At 44.4% G+C, this 16,142-nt stretch overlaps 2 protein-coding genes across 4 annotated transcripts; both read left to right on the top strand.

Annotated features, from left to right (window-relative positions):
* Nucleotides 1-501: 501 nt before the first annotated feature.
* asmt2 (acetylserotonin O-methyltransferase 2) lies at nucleotides 502-5,125 on the top strand. 3 transcript variants are annotated; one of them, XM_086095485.1, is made up of 9 exons: nucleotides 502-583; nucleotides 1,242-1,324; nucleotides 1,726-1,906; nucleotides 2,043-2,172; nucleotides 2,250-2,318; nucleotides 2,391-2,509; nucleotides 2,725-2,862; nucleotides 3,072-3,194; nucleotides 3,637-5,125. In XM_086095485.1, exons 2-9 carry the CDS (start codon nucleotides 1,244-1,246, stop codon nucleotides 3,846-3,848), a joined length of 1,053 nt encoding a protein of 350 aa, XP_085951611.1. In that variant the 5' UTR covers nucleotides 502-583; nucleotides 1,242-1,243; the 3' UTR covers nucleotides 3,849-5,125. The 3 variants fall into 3 exon arrangements, with proteins under 3 accessions (XP_085951611.1, XP_085951610.1, XP_085951609.1); XM_086095484.1 differs by having other exon boundaries at nucleotides 519-645; nucleotides 959-1,324; XM_086095483.1 differs by having other exon boundaries at nucleotides 532-645.
* A 152-nt stretch (nucleotides 5,126-5,277) lies between these two features.
* On the top strand, nucleotides 5,278-15,942 carry jade1 (jade family PHD finger 1). Its single transcript, XM_086095476.1, has 10 exons — nucleotides 5,278-5,444; nucleotides 7,781-7,860; nucleotides 7,990-8,057; nucleotides 8,945-9,287; nucleotides 9,411-9,622; nucleotides 10,033-10,200; nucleotides 10,302-10,418; nucleotides 11,759-12,367; nucleotides 14,049-14,166; nucleotides 14,377-15,942. The coding sequence occupies exons 1-10, from the start codon at nucleotides 5,356-5,358 to the stop codon at nucleotides 15,276-15,278; spliced, it is 2,706 nt and encodes a 901-aa protein (XP_085951602.1). The 5' UTR covers nucleotides 5,278-5,355; the 3' UTR covers nucleotides 15,279-15,942.
* Nucleotides 15,943-16,142: the final 200 nt, after the last annotated feature.

Raw genomic sequence — 16,142 nt, 5'->3', positions numbered from 1 at the left:
CTGTCTCAATATATTCTAAGACTCAATACGACAGAAAAACATTGTTAGCAGTTCATGTTAGCATGTAGCGCCACAATCATTTATCAATTTGATTAATTATATGACGTCATTTTTATCAGAAGAAAACAACTTTTAAGACGTTACTGAAAATGTAATCAATCCCATGGTCAAACTGCTCTATCATAAAAGTCTTCATGATTAATTTATTGACGTTTTTTATTTTATTTACATTTGTCATTGATTCGTGAACATGAGTCAAGTCCCATTTAGCTCAGGGGGTGTTTGTCTCCATCTGTTGGCAGAAGCAGGTACAAACACAAACATGTCCGATAAATATTCGATTCTGCTCAACAAAGACCAAAAAAAGGAAATTAATAAAAACGTTTTAAAGAGAAATTCACATTTAAATTCCATTTATTTTATGTGCTGTATGTGTGAACAGCCATCAATGTGGAGTCTGTGTCTCTTCGTGTTTGTGTGTATGTATGTGCTGCTCAAGCTCACTCAGCAAGAGAACACTTTCACGGGACGCGTGTCACTTTGGCCACACATCAGCTCGAGGCCCTTTGTGGAATCAAAAGATGTGAGTACAAGGCATGCTGGGAAGTCCTCGCTGCCCCAGATCTCCGAGAGACAACGAGCCAAGTGAGACGTTCATAATGTCAGACATTTTCTGTTCATAAAGAAGAAATATAATGGCAGCCCCCCCATGTTTACTTGTCTGTTTTAGAAGTATTTGGTAATAGTATTCGTTATTTTTATGTAATAATATTTTATAAAACAGGAAAGACCAGATCAACAAACTTGTGTGATAGCGTTTTGTAACGTAAAATACACGAATAATTAATGTTGTGTGTTTGAATGTTTTAACAACTTTATTGAAGTGGTAAATGAAGACAACAACCACGTTTTTAATCACGCTTCTTCCTGATCAAAATTACGTTATTCAAACAACAAGGACAGCCGACAGCGCCGCTGTTGTTATGGCCATTCATGGAACTGCCCCAGACGAGCTGGATGACACCCACCCACCCAGCCAGCCAGACAGCCAGCCAGACAGACAAACAGCCAGCCAGCCCCTCCTCCAGGCTCCTGCCCTACTATCTACACCTGCACTCGCATCTTCTAACCATTATCTGACAGCGCTTCAGGACGCCTTCACGAAGCCCGAAGCACAACTTGGGAACATTTCCTGTGATCATCTTCCTGTTCTGTTTGTGTTTGTGTGTGTTTTGTGGCAGCAATGGCCGAGCATCTTTCGCAGAGTGAGCTGGACTATCCGTTTAAACTACTCGAATACTTTAACGGCTTCAGGGTGTCCAAGGTAAACACCGCCTGTCAGTATTTTCATGCTGTGCTTCTTGGAGCAAATTGATATAGTTTACTGTGGGTTTAATGTCAAAAAAATTCAATTGAACTGACTTTAAATGCGACGTTCTATTCGTTTTTGGTTCTATTCGTTTTTGGTTCTATTTGATTTGCATTAAGTTTATTCATACCTAGTAGCAAAGCACTAAAAAAAACAGGTAGTTCTAGTTTTAAAGTAAATACACATATATCAACGTACAAAACAAACATACACAAATAGCAAAGTACATAACAAACAGCTCTCAAATAGATCCGAATTTGACTCTGTCGGGCACCATCTTGAATGGCACTTTTTAGGACGCTAACGGTTACTCTTCTATCAAATATGAGGAATTCTATATTTGTCTGTCCTTTCAGGTGATCTTTTCTGCGTGCGAGCTGGGCATCTTTGACCTCCTGATGACGTCGCCGTGTGCACTGAGCGCCCAGCAGGTGGCGCAGACCCTGCACACCAGCGTGGGCGGAACGGAGCAACTGCTGGATGCCCTGGTGGGCATTGAGATACTCCACGTTGAGACGCAACCGGAGGGCGGGACAGGTGACCACCAGCACTTACCACACACCGACCAGGCCTACTAACACTACAATCACTATTACTAGTAGTTGCAGTCGTACCATCACCACTAGTAACTACTCAATTTTTTTACGAACTGGTGTCCTTTCTGCCGCCTCAGCTCTGTACAGCAGCACCGACGTGGCCAGCGTGTACTTGGCCAAAGGTGGCGCCAAGTCACTCCATGACAGGGCGGTCTACCAGTCGCAGAACACCTACCCACTTTGGAACAACTTGGTGGACGCTGTCAGGTCTGTGTGAAGAGTGACGCGTTAAAATGTTTATTTTTTTAAATTTTTAATTCATTGCTTCCTGTTCTTCCTAACAGGGAAGGCAAGAATCAGAACCAGAAGACCTTCGGCATCCCGCCCGAGGAGGTTTTCCAAGCCATCTACAGGTCGGTCTCCACGGGCGAATGTTGGCAATTGATCAGCCTTCGAATGACCGTCCCGCTTTTTTTTTTTGGAAGGTCTGAGGAGCAGATGCTGAAGTTCATGCATCTGATGAACTCCTCCTGGGTGCTGGACGGACACGACGTGGTGACGGCGTTCAGCCTTGACCGCTTCCGGAACGTGGTCGACCTCGGAGGTAGGAAGAAGTTCGGCCACTGGGAGACGTTGTGGACACAAGTGTAGCATGCTAAAAGCTAACTGCCAAGTTCGCTGTCAAACCAAACAAAAGACCAAAAAAAAAATCACATGGTCATATATTTAAAGAGTGGAGCAAAACATAAAGACAGCCAAGATCATTAAAAAAACCAGAATCGTGTCCTGATGCCGTGCACATTTTTCCACAACTCCCAGGATGCACGGGTGCGCTGGCCCGCGAGTTGGCAAAGGTGTACCCCTCGTCCTCCGTCGCCGTGTTTGACATGCCGGCAGTCGTGGAAATGGCCACCAAGCACTTCCTTCAGGAGAACGACACCTTCACATTCCAGAGCGGTAGTCAATCACTTTTTTTCTTTTTTCAGTAGACTGGTACCCGTTATTTTCAAAACGTTAGAAATTGGTCTATTGAAAGAAAAATAGCACCCTCTGCTGTTTGTTTTAGGTGCTGCAGTGTTTGCCTGACTGTGACGAATGTATTTACACATCAGATTGCCACTCTGTATGAATTATAAAATACATATTTATACTACTTGCTACTTCAGGAGATCTTTTTCACGGTAAACTTCCTGCTGCGGACTTATACGTCCTGGCTCGCATCCTCCATGACTGGTCGGAGGACAAATGTCTGACGCTTCTCAAGAGGATCTGCGACGTCTGCGAACCAGGTGAGGCCTCGCGTACTCATTGAATGACACGGTATCGGATCGCATTGTATTGTCTCATCCTGTCGTATCTTATCGTATTGTATCATGACACACAGGGTTGTGCATCGCCCCCCCATAAAAGATGATTTCATGTACGATTCAAGGATGCTTTGATTTTAAAGTGGAACTGTTCAATTCAGTTTGTTTCAGTGGGTTTACGATTCGATTCGGTCCGGCTCGGTCTGAAAGAGTACGAGGCAATGACTTTCTTGTTATTTTACATATGAATGAACTTGTTGCAGTTGTCAGTATTGTAAAATGTGCCTAAAATTTCTCGCAATCACCAATCACGATCATCTAATCCCCTAGCCCTAGTGCTGCCGACTAGTGGTGGGGGTGTGAAGCACACGGTATATCGCGTTCTATCGGATCACGATCCTCCTCATGTGTTTTTTTGCGCTAGGCGGCGGCGTGCTGCTTGTGGAGGCCTTGCTGCTGGAGAGCCGACGGGGCCCCGTCCAGACGCAGCTCAACTCGCTCAACATGCTGGTGCAGACGGAAGGCCGCGAGCGTCCGCCTTCCGAGTACACCAGGTTGCTCCAACAGAGCGGCTTCCGTGACGTGCAACTGTGCCGCACGGGGAAATCCTACGACGCCATCTTGGCTCTCAGATAAGATCGCATGAGACTCGGCTAATGTGTGTGAGGGATTTACAAAAATACAGATTATACACCAGCCTCGATGTAACATGATGAGATGAAATTGTCTAAATATGTCATATTATTTGGCTATTTCGAATTGTTAGCATAAAGTACCTTTTGCATGAGTCCCCCAGTGATGAATTGTACGTAAATATTCTTCACTATATGCAGTTATCTTATATGGCAATTATATTTTAAGGTGAGTGCGACTGAGCCCTTTACAGTACTTTGCAGTAATATGCTATTTTTGCCCTACTTTTTTGGTGATAAATTAACTTGCGGGACACAGCCCTTTGCAATATGCTTCCCCCCCCCCCCCCCGCTTACATTTTGGTAATATGCTTGCCTTTTCACACCACTTTATGCAATTATTATATATTATTTCATTTATTGTAATTATAGTTTGTGGTGATTGGGACTGAGCTCTTTGAAGTACTATGTAGTAAATTATATTAGTATATTATATACTATTCCCCCCAAACTTTTTTGTAATAATAATAGTAATGTGCATTTTATTGTTATTTTAGCATTAGTTGATCATTCATAATAAAGTAATAAGGTAAAATTATTACATGGCCTCTATTGGCCCTAAGAGATCTAGACATTACAACAGTACGATATAATTGGACAATACTGTGACATTACAAATCTGATGTAATATTCTTTAAATTATTATTTTTTTAAACGTTAATAAATATCTAATTGATTTTTTAAAATATATATTTTTTAATGAGGTAGTATACACGTTTAACCAACATGTAATGATATCTGATATGTGGTAAAAAATACAAAGATGATCGAGACCCCAAAAAAGGGGATAAATAATTGGTGCACTGTGCCTTTAAGAGAACAAGCACAGCCCACATGCCATGATGTCATTTTCTTGCCAACTTACTCAATTAAAAAGTAATCTTCCCCACTTGTAATGAAGTAGAATACATTTGTACACTGCAATGTTTGATGGGTGTAAAATTTTTTTAAATACAAAACAGAACGAAACAAAATTAACGTGAGCTAAATAATTGATGCGCTGTCCCTTTAAGAAACGAGATGATGTAAACTTCCCTCAACGTGAGTGATTGACAGGTTGTTGGTCAACAGGAAAGCGATTATTTTATTTATTTTTTAAACGTTTTTGTTTTAAATTACTTCCCCATACATCTATTTCTTTTTGTTTTCTCTGCATTAATATGTCTGTTTGGGAATTGCATTAATATGTCTGTTTGGGAATTGTTCAATAAAAGGTGAAAAAAGCAAGTTGTTGGGTCATGCGCAGAAAAGTAACACATAATAATGATATTTTGTAACCAAGAACACTACAATGTTTATGTGAAGTTTTGAATTAAAATATTTTTAGACCGACCCGCTGTTGTCCTCCAGCGCAGCGGAGCAGGGTTGCCTCCTCCCGGTCGGGTCCCGCCCCCTGGTCCCCCTCCCCTAGCACTGCCCTTCCATCTACCGCCTCATCTCGGTGTTTGTGTATGTGGAATGCGGGTCAAGCGGAACTCCGAGTCCGAACTGCAGCTCACCACCAAGGAAAACGGCGGCTTGCATCGTCCCGACGCGCACCGTATGTACCGTCCACACTTCCACGCTACACTTGACCGCGCCCGTCCGGCTGCACGAGCTCCATGTAGGCGGCCGCCGAGGCACTTTTTGAGGCGGCGGTCACTTCCACTGGGAGAACGCGACGTCGTCATTTTAAAATGGCGCCAAAGATTAACCTCGACCAGTGGCTCGCTTGCTGTGTGTGCCACATTGTAACCCAGCTGGTTAACATGCATTCCCCGTTAGCCGCACTTTGGCAAAAAAAAACAATTTTAGTGCTCTTCGCTTATGTTTTCAGACGTATCAGAGCCTAACTATGAACGTTTTGACGGATACGAAAATGAAACCTAAATTTGGATAAGTAGGTGCCGAAATGTCATTAGCAACATTAGCTTTAGCTCAATGCTAGCGTCTCTCGACGGTAACTAACGTAGCTAACACGTTAGCACGGGTTGCTCCGACTTCATAACGTCGTAAATCGTTGCACCTTTTTCACTACACGTGTAAACAATTTATCATGTTGCGGGTGGTTATGTAGCGATAAGGTCTACCAAATGCTTCGCGGTGATAATTAACTTGAGTAAAAGAGGGTGAAAATAGAACTGAAAAACATCCAGAATATTCCACTCGAGGCGCCGGTTAGTGGGTGGGCCCTCATGTTTTGAAAATACACTGACAGGTTAGCTTTGTTGCTAACAATAACAGCTAAACGTCAAGCTCGCTGTCAAAGCAGCCTATTTTTTTCCCTGAAAAGGAAAACAATAAAACAATAAACAAGTTATCGTACGTGGGGTATAAAAACGATTTGCTATTGTTGTGCTGTTTATCTGCGTAAAGTTACGTCGTCGTTAGCCGCTGTTAGCTTAGCTACCAGCTGCGTTTTTTCCTCCGTAAAACAGTTTAATTTTACACGATCTTACCACCCCTTTTTGCCGTAAAACTTATTTTTTATGTTGTTTGCGCTTCAAGTGTTGTGTATCTCCCCTAGTGGTTGCTGCACATCGGCTGTGTGTTGTTACCGGCAACGTCACTTCCTTAGTAGTTACTCGGATAAATGTGGCATCGCAAGGCTCCCATTCATCATTTCTAGACGCGTTTTTTTGTCGTGTGTGATCTGAGGCAACATGTCGTCTTGTATACAGCAAGCGATTCCTTCGCTCACAGCCTCAGGGGTCGTGTTTGTTTACCAGCTCACGGCACATCTACAACAGCCGCAAGTCGTATGTAATCCAAACAATACACCGCATGCTTCAGTTGCGGACGTAATATTGCATGGTAAATACAATATATGCTTTGCTGTCTTTTATGGACACAATCTAATGAAATATACTAACAGAAAGTGTTTCTAATTAGCTATCAGTGTATTTATTGTCTGATACTACTGTGCAAGTTTGAAAGTGTTGAATGTTGCAGTTGTTACATGTTTGATTTTCAAGGCTGAAAAAACGTGCAACTCTTTTGCTCTATCCGAGTCAGTAGTAGTAGTAATCGATTCATCATTTACAGTTATCGTTTAAGTTAAAATAGTCACACACAAAAAAGGGAGAATGTTTCAATAATGTTTTTTTTAGGCTTGAATTTAGATTAAATTACACCTTCTTTCTAAAAACTACAAATGTGAACGTTGCCGGGGTCAATAGTTTGCATCCTAAATGAGTAAGAAAGCAATATTACAATAACAATTACACATTCCAGACAGTAGACAATAAACAGTCGCTTGTACTTGTGTTGTAGAAATGTCAGGGGAAATGATTACAAAACAGTCATACACGAGTATGAACGTTTTGAAAATGTTGCTGTACTGATTTCAGGGTTGGAGGAATGCTTCATTTTTAAGTTCACATTATATGATAAAGACCCAAAAGTATGACCAAACCTGCTTGTGAAGCATAACGATTCAGTCAATATACTCAATACAATAGCTTTTAATGTGAGCATTTCTACAAATACACAGTTTATCAATCTGTGCCATACGTTTGTGAGGGAGAAAAGGCAACGTGAATAAAGTCATATTTCAAGTTTAAATGTTATGCAAATTCCCTTGTTTTAATAGGAAATAATCATAATATATTAGTTCTCTTGTGTCATGTTCCTAATGAAGCATGTATGGCTTATATGATGTGTTGAGTCCACTTGAGGTTGTTAACGACTTAGCGGCGTGCTGCAGGTTACGAACAATATTTATACAGTGAAATTTCCATGACTTTAAAATCTCCATTTTATTTGCATATGTTCACGTCACGTCTGCATGTTAACGCCTTCCATTGTAGACTAAAATGTGTGTTCTAATGGTCGCTATCCAGGCTTTATTTGAACGTGCGCTCTTCCTAACTTCATAATGGAATGCTTTGTCCTCAGCGTGAAGCTGGAGCTCCTCAGACGCGCCGCCATGAAGAGAAGTCGACACCCCAGCAGCAGCGATGACTCCGACAATGCCAGTAAGTTCTTTTTTCTTTTCTTTTTCAGACACATCGTTGGCGCTGCGCTCAATTATAAAACCGGAGGAAAAGAGGTCACATCCCTCCTTAAAGGTTTTGTTTATTCACCCAAATGATTTTCCTGTTCAGGCAATTCCACCTGCTGGTCCCAGCATTCGTCTCAGGCCAGAAGAGGAAGCAGACAAAAACCTTCTGAGGTGCGTCGGTGTTTACGCAAGCGTCATAAATGAGGAGACATGAGATTTAGCTGGATACTCCTTAGATAAGTCAAGTCAAGCGTTGGGCAGCGGCTCTTATCTGCCATTCCCACGCCCTCCGGCACGAAGGCCAATCAAATTAAAGCAAAACAAGAGCCAGCTTGATCCTGATTGGCAGTTCGCCACTCAGCTGATCTAAAAGTGTTTGCAAAGTGAACAAACACGAAAAGAAGAAACGTGATGTCAGCAGAAGTTCATATTCTGGAGCTATAAGATAATAACAACTTTTTTTTTAATGCTGTGCTATCATTTCCCACATCCTTTCATGTTAAGAACCAAAATAAAAAATGAAACAGAATTAAATGTCAAAATTACACAAAAAAGATTTTATATTTTCCCCCACAAAATTTATTTATTTTTTAAAAAATTTCAAAAAAAATTAAATATATATATATATTTTGCTAGATTAAAAATGTAATGAAAATAATTTCAATGTTTGTAATTTTTATATGAAAATCAACATTTAAAATTAGGGGGGAAAAGAACAAATATCAGATTTGATAAATATTTTGTTAAATAATAGACATAAAATAAAAGTTAAAAAAATATATTTCTGTCAGTTTTCTTTTCAAAATTAAGAAAATACATTGACATAAAAACATAATGAAAAAAATTTTATTCAGAAAAAAAACAAGAACGAATAATTACATTGAAATATTTTTCTGCTTGTTTTTATTTAAAATCTAAATAAATGTGAAATTGAAGGGAAAAAAAAGAAAGTTAAATAACTAAAAGGATTTGTTTCACTGTGAATTTCCCCACGTAAAATGTAAAAAGAACCCCCCCCCCCAACAATTTAAAAGCTTTTTTCTGGATTGCCGCTTCAGGTTTTCAGGACGGACCTGATCACCGCCATGAAGTTGCACGACTCGTACCAGCTCAACCCGGAGGACTACTACGTCTTGGCCGACCCGTGGCGGCAGGAGTGGGAGAAGGGCGTCCAGGTGCCGGTCAGCCCGCAGTCCATCCCGCAGCCGGCGGCCCGGGCGCTGGCCGACAAGTGCAAGGAGGTGATGTTCGTCAGGCCCAAGAAGCTCATTCGCACGTCGGCCGCCCAGGCGCTGGGCTACGTGGACATCCAAACCCTGGCCGAGGGCATGTGCCGCTACGACCTCAACGAGGAAGACGTTACCTGGCTGCAGGTTGCCAATGAGGAGTTTGCCAAGTTGGGTGAGTGAAAATCTGAAATTTTGATGGGGGTGTGTCGGGGAAAAAAAGCTGTGATAAATGTTGACATTTTGAGGCTTTATCGCCCAACGGCGTGTGAATCTTCCCTAAATGTCTCACCCGCAGCCCTCCCGCCGCTGGACGAGTTTGCCATGGAGCGCACCTTGGAGGAGTTTGAGCGTCGCTGCCACGACAACATGACGCACGCCACCGAGACGCAAGAGGGCCTTGGCATCGAGTACGACGAGGACGTGGTGTGCGACGTGTGCCATTCGCCCGACGGAGAGGACAACAACGAGATGGTGTTCTGCGACAAGTGCAACATCTGCGTCCATCAGGTCAGGAGTCGCATGTTTTCAGAGGCCAATCACCGTTGTCACCATCAAAATGATCACTATTGGAGTCGTGGCTTTTTGAGATAGAGGCGTCTCTTTGCTGATTTAAAAAAAAATAAAATGCCTTGACTTGAGAGCAGACACTTGAGTTGTGGAAAAAGTTTGAGATCTTATCAAAAATGGGGGCAGATCAAAAGTGTTGTGTTTATATTTTTGGTGAGTGTAGTTTTATAAAAGATGAAAAAGTTGAAGTGAAAAAGTGAACTTAAAAAAAAAAAAACTTTAGTTGCAATGTTGAGGGGGACAAAAATGACAATTAGATAATTTTTCAAAAATCTTCCACCTTACCTAATTGTAATACTGCTTCTTGACAAAGCGTGAACCATTTTGTTCCCTCCTGGTGACATCTGCAGGCATGTTACGGAATCCAGAAGGTGCCCAAGGGCAGCTGGCTGTGTCGGATCTGCGCCCTCGGCATCCTGCCCAAGTGCCAGCTGTGCCCAAAGAAGGGCGGCGCCATGAAGCCCACCCGCAGTGGAACCAAGTGGGTCCACGTCAGCTGTGCCTTGTGGATCCCAGAGGTGAGCCTTCAGCTCCAGCTTCGGGAAAACATTTCCCGCCACTTCATTGTCGTTTTGTTTGAGATCTTTATTTTTTTCTTCCTTTTTTTCTTCCTTTGCAGGTGAGCATCGGGAACCCGGAGAAGATGGAGCCCATCACCAACGTGTCGCACATTCCCAGCAACAGGTGGGCGCTCAACTGCTGCCTGTGTAAAGAGAAGACGGGCGCCTGCATCCAGGTGGGTTCAGTCAAAGTTCAAAACCAAAAACGTGAGCCTTTATCACATCAAAAGGGGTCGTTTTTTTATTTCCAAACTAAAAATGTAAAGTGAAAAGAATCAATCATTTCATTAAAAACAGACAAAATGTTATTTGCCTGTCCGTTGGGGATATGAAATCTGAATTTGAAATATTACAAACATATTAACTACATTTCAAGGATTTATCTGCCTCTCAATCACGAAAAAAGTCTTTTCAAAACAAATGAATTCATTGAAACATTTTGCTGCACATCTATTTTTATACATACGGTAATTTCTGGACTATAAGCCGCTACTTTTCTCACTTGCATTCGACCCTGCGGCTAACAAACTCGAGCATTCCCCAAATTTAGCAAATGCAGCTTATAGTCTAGACATTACTGTACATATTTTCTTTAAAAAAGAAAATTAATTATTGTGCCTTTCCAAAACAAAAATTAAAATAAAAAAAATAATGAATTAGATCAAGAAATTATCTGGCAGTCATCATATCTGTTAAGGACACATTTGAAAAAGTAAAAAAAGATAATTATTTATTATGCAACAAAATCTGTCATTGTAAATGTTATCTAGCATTTTAACTTGACCAATTTTTTATTTCTCTGCGTGTATTTTTGTCTAAATTTAAAATGGAAAACAATAATTAAATACATTTGTGCCTGTCAGTTGTTATTCAAAAACTAAAGAATTCATTATTTTTTCTTAAATCAACATGCTGCTAATGTACCATATTTACATTTACATTACATATGTCCTGTAGAAATAATGTAGAACATTCACATCCTATTTAATGTCCAATCAGACCACATTTAATGTTCTGTACGCTTCGAAAGTAGCATTAAGTCGCTGTCGGGTGGAGTCCTCGCATTAAAAAAAAAAGAGGCTATTTTCCATGAAAAAAATTAATCAAAGAATAATTTTGCATTATTAATCATTCTATTATTAAATAGCGCAACCTGTTTTAAACACTTTAAACACGTGGGGACTGATCCATTGGTGGGAAAAATATATGAAATTGACCAAATTTGGACGTATGCTTAACCCATTCCAAATGGTTTTGACTTTTTCTGTAGTTCATATTTACATGGGTCAAAAATGGACCGATCCTCTACTTTGAGCCAAGAAATATAAATATTTGTCAGATCCTAGAATTGGGTCATTTTGTATAAAACAAAACCCAGAAAGTTGGCTCAAATTGACCCGTAAAGTGCATCGGCCCATTTTTGATCCATAATTGTGTTACTTTTGACCCGACTGTTTTTAGAGCGTAGATGACATGATGCTTTTAGCGTAGTAACCCGCCATCTCCCGCCTTGCAGTGCTCTGCCAAAAACTGCCGCATCGCATTCCACGTGACGTGCGGCCTCCACGCCGGTCTGGAGATGACCACCATCCTCACCCAGGACGACGAAGTCAAGTTCAAGTCCTACTGTCCCAAGCATTCGGGCCTGGAGGGCGGCGACCTCAGGGAGCGAGACTCTGACGGCGAAGGCGAGAAAGAGGAGGGCGTGGGGAGCAAGAAGGGCAAGCGGCGGGGGAGGGTCAGAGGGGAGGAGGAAGAGGACTCCACCCCGGCCCCCGGCCTCACCGAACCCCCCTCCTCCTCTTCCTCGCCGTCGTCTTTGTGCCTCGTCCGCCAACGTGACCCGCAGGATAAGCGCGTCAACCTCCGCAAGATGAAGCTGCAAGAGATGGAGGAGGTCTTCTACCAGTTTGTAGATACCGAGGAGGTGAGCCGCCACCTCAAGATGGCGCCCGAGACGGTGGACTTCCTGTACCAGTACTGGAAGCTGAAGCGCAAAGCCAACTTCAACCAGCCGCTGCTCACCCCCAAGAAGGACGAGGAGGACAGCCTGGCCCGACGCGAGCAGGAGGTGCTGCTGAGACGCCTGCAGCTCTTCACGCACCTTCGCCAAGACCTGGAGAGGGTAGGTGAACGTAGGAACGGGTCGGGGGGCCCCCGCCAGGGCGAACGATCAACGGATTTGCATTGGTGACCCCTGGAGAGGATTGGAAACCCTCTGGGAGGGGGGGGGGGTCATCACAGCTTGAAGGACTATTAATGGGGGTCATCTGGGGAGGGGGCTACCATAAAAGGGAGGAGTGTCCTGAGGAGGGTTGAAGGTAATTGGAGGGTTCCTCGAGGTCAGTGGGGTCCTCAAGAGCCGGAGTCCTGCAGGTTTTGGATGTTTCTCTTCTCCAAGCCACCTGATGCCCATCAGCAAGTTCTGCGTAAGCCTGATCACCATCCTGTCCATAGAAGCGGGGAAACATCCAAAACCTGCAGGACTGAGTTTGGACACCGCTGCTCTCGGCAGACGAGGGTAGGTGACCACTTGGGGTCCCCTTGGAGGGGGTTGGTGACCTTTTGAAGAGCGTAATGACAGTGGCTAGAATCATAGTAATAGAAAAAGAATTATCGTAGCGGTTCTCTGACCACAGATTGAGGGTAGGTGACCTGAGAAGGTGGGAGGTCACTGGATAGGGTGAAAGACAATTGTAGGGGTCATCGAACCATGATAAGGTGCCACAACAGGGCAGGCAACTGTTGCGGACAGACAGACAGAATCCACCGGGAAGGGTCAGAGACACTTGGAGAGGGCGGAAGACGGTAGTTGGCGTACTCTGTGGCGGATGAGGCACGATAAGAGAACGTGTGACCACTGGAGGGGGAAGACGACTACGGGGGGAGGTCCTGTAACAATTGACAGGGTCCTCGAGGGTAGTGATTTCCCACCATGGTCCACACGAGAGTGCAGATAGAAATCATCAGGGGTGCCATCACAGATTGTCCAATTTGACTAAATTTGCCCGAAAGTTTTCATCAATCACGTCCAACTTTGTCCACCTTCTTGTACAATGAAATGCTGCTTCCATGTATCCAACTGTTGGATTCCGAAAGGGCTCAAATTAACAAAAGGTTGCTCAACGCTGCTTTGAGGAAGGCGAGGAAAGTCGTCCGTTGAGAGGTTGTGGCTGAAAGACCACGAAGGAAGGGTTTGTGACCACTGGAAGAGGACGGGGCTCCTCTGGAGGAGGTTGGTCATCTTTGGAGAGGGTTTGAGAGGGCATGTAGGCGTCCCTCGCAGAGGGTTAAAAAAACAAACATTGGAATGGGTGAAAGACAATTAGGGTCTTCTGGGGAGAGAGACCACAGTAGAGGATAGTTGACCAGAAAAGGTGGATGTGATCTGGACAGACAATTGGTCGGGGTCGTCTTTGGAGGGTAAAAGGGGACCATGACGCCGAATGGAGAGGGATGGAAATTGTTTGTCATCCTCTCGGGAGAGTCCGGGACCAAACCGGAGGCTAGGTGATCACTGGAGAGAGTTGCAAAGGGTGCAAGACTGTAGGGGTCCTCTGCAGCGAGTCAGGAGTCCCTAGAAGCGGGTTATAGACTATTTGGAGAGTGCAAATGAAAATAATGAAGGCTAAAAGCCCTCAGGTCCACTGGAAAGGATAAAGGTTTGATCCCTACTGCGCTTAACCTGAGGGGGTTCATGACCCCGAGACCATTGGTCGTGGTCCTAGATTAATACCGGAGAGTGTAGGGTTCCACCTCCACATGGCAACATTTCACTTGCTAACCCGCTGCTTCGCCCTCCTCAGGTCCGCAACCTGACCTACATGGTGACCCGGCGGGAGAAGATGAAGCGGTCTTTGTGGCGAGTTCAGGAGCAGATCTTCCAGCACCAAGTCCAGCTCATAGACCAAGAACTGCTCAGCGGTGAGTCCATTCTCCTTCGTTTGTAGACGTCACAGTATGTCAAGTTTCTTCTCTTTTTTTCTTAACTTTTAAAAACAGACAGATGAGCCATGACATTTGTGAATCGCAACAAACACTGGAGTACTTTTGATTGTGCGCATGCGCAACGAGCTGTAGACGTTTTGAACCATCCCATAAACGGCAAGTTTTAAAAGACACTTTTGTCCCCAGGGAATCCATCCGAGACGAACCTCCAGCGGCTTTTCTCCGTGGACCACCTGAACTCTGACGGGTGCCGCACTCGGACCCCGTGGGGCCACTCGGGACACAAGACCAAACGGCGGTCCAAGCAGGACAAAGGGAAGTTGCGTGAAAGGAAAGGACTCTGTGACTCTCTGCCAGTTTCCAAGGAGGACACCAGAACACTTGAGGCCAAATCGTTGCAGGTCAAAGAGGCGGATCCGGACCCCCGCACCCCAGACGCCCTGAATGACGACCCCGCGCTTCGGCAAGTAAAGTCCCCGAAGCCGGAGGTGATCTCTCAGGAAAGCGTCAGCGTGAAACTGCACAGGAAAACTGTCCGGAGGGAAACCCCAGCGCCTGAACGGCGGAAAGAAAAGCAACCGGAGCCCGAGGACCGGAAGAGGAAGCGGTGGGCCGACGTTTCGGAGACCTCTGCCGGATCCCAGAAAGTCCGCTTCAGTTCCAAACAATTGGACAAAACCGTCTCCATCCGGCTGGTGGACATCAGATCTTCGGACGCCCAAGAAATAAGAAGCTCGGCAAATCTGGATGTTTCCAACCACAGTAAGCTCGACGACTCCTCGCCGGATGTTCCCCGGATGTCCGCCGGGTCCCTGAAAGGCTGGGGGAAGTTCCGAATCCCCAAGCGGAGCGAGAAGACGGAGCCGGAGCAGCGCAAACAGTCGCTGCGGCCGCTCACCAACACGCCGGCGCCGGGGCCCCAGCACCCCAGGACCAGACTCCGCACGGGGGCCGAGAACGAGGACGGAGGGCCCGAGGTGCTGGAGCCCTGCTTGAAGCGCTGCCACTCGCACCAGCTGAGGGGCGACGCCTCCCTCAGCCGCCGCTACGGCTCCGACATCATCCGGCGCGGCGTCCTTGCGTCCTGACCCAAATCGTTTTGTATTTTTCTGGACAAATCCGATGGAATGTCTGACGAGAGCTGATATTTATTTTTTACATGTAATGTAAACGGGGAAGAATGGGACTTTATTTTGAGACACTTTTTGTTCTGCTCCCGCCCGCAGGGGACCACAAAGCGCTCATGATTTTGTGTTTGTGTGTGTGTGTGTGTTGAAAGTTGCAAAAGGTGTGGAACATTTGCGGGATATTTCCAAAAACGTTCTTGGGATGTTATGATAGGAAAATGTGGGAATATTTGAAAATGGGACTTTTCCATGGGAATTATGCATCAACTTACGGGCTACCTGTAGCAAATGTGTCAATTCCCGTTGACTCCCGTGGAAATGTTCCTTTGAAGTTGCCGAGCCTTGCGAAAGTGTTAGCGGCCTTTTTTTACGATTGGCAATTAGGACGAGTTGGCAGTGACGTTCGCCATTAGCACTTGAGTGTCATTGAACTAGCGCCCGCGCCACGTGCCTCACTTATTTCAAGCGTTTGCACTACCACGGGCCGGCCAGAGTTATTTTTACACTGAAGAAGAAAAGAAAAATTATATTTCTATCCTAGGCCGCTGCTGTACTACTGTTATGCAAAAAGTTCAATTGTTTTGGTTGTCATGTCTGAAAGAGGAATAAATCTCTCTGGAGGAACTTTGTGGCTTTTAGTTGAGTTGCATTGAACGTCGCCTCACGTGGATTCCTTTCTAATGTGTGGCATGAAACAAATCTGAACCTTTCTTTCTACTTGTTTGCTAGTTTCAGTTGGAAGCTGTACTGAAGTGCAACTTATGATGGCCCTCGTCGTAATGCAGGTATGGAGACGTTAACATTTCCCCCCCCATTTTTCATTAC

Source organism: Leptonotus elevatus, chromosome 14 (genome assembly GCF_054856555.1).
Source record: "Leptonotus elevatus isolate MCC_2025b chromosome 14, RoL_Lele_1.0, whole genome shotgun sequence".
NCBI classification, from domain to species: Eukaryota; Metazoa; Chordata; class Actinopteri; order Syngnathiformes; family Syngnathidae; genus Leptonotus; species Leptonotus elevatus.
This window is presented reverse-complemented; position numbering and strand designations above follow the sequence as displayed.

Bases quoted from the DNA above. Each gene is read 5' to 3' on its own strand.
- asmt2 (XM_086095483.1), top strand. From the start codon at position 597: ATGCTGGGAAGTCCTCGCTGCCCCAGATCTCCGAGAGACAACGAGCCA. The intron at 2,319-2,390 runs GTCGGTCTCCAC...TTTTTTTGGAAG, and splicing joins GTTTTCCAAGCCATCTACAG to GTCTGAGGAGCAGATGCTGA. The intron at 2,863-3,071 runs GTAGTCAATCAC...TTGCTACTTCAG, and splicing joins CACCTTCACATTCCAGAGCG to GAGATCTTTTTCACGGTAAA.
- jade1 (XM_086095476.1), top strand. From the start codon at position 5,356: ATGTGGAATGCGGGTCAAGCGGAACTCCGAGTCCGAACTGCAGCTCAC. The intron at 5,445-7,780 runs GTATGTACCGTC...CTTTGTCCTCAG, and splicing joins GCATCGTCCCGACGCGCACC to CGTGAAGCTGGAGCTCCTCA. The intron at 9,288-9,410 runs GTGAGTGAAAAT...TCTCACCCGCAG, and splicing joins TGAGGAGTTTGCCAAGTTGG to CCCTCCCGCCGCTGGACGAG.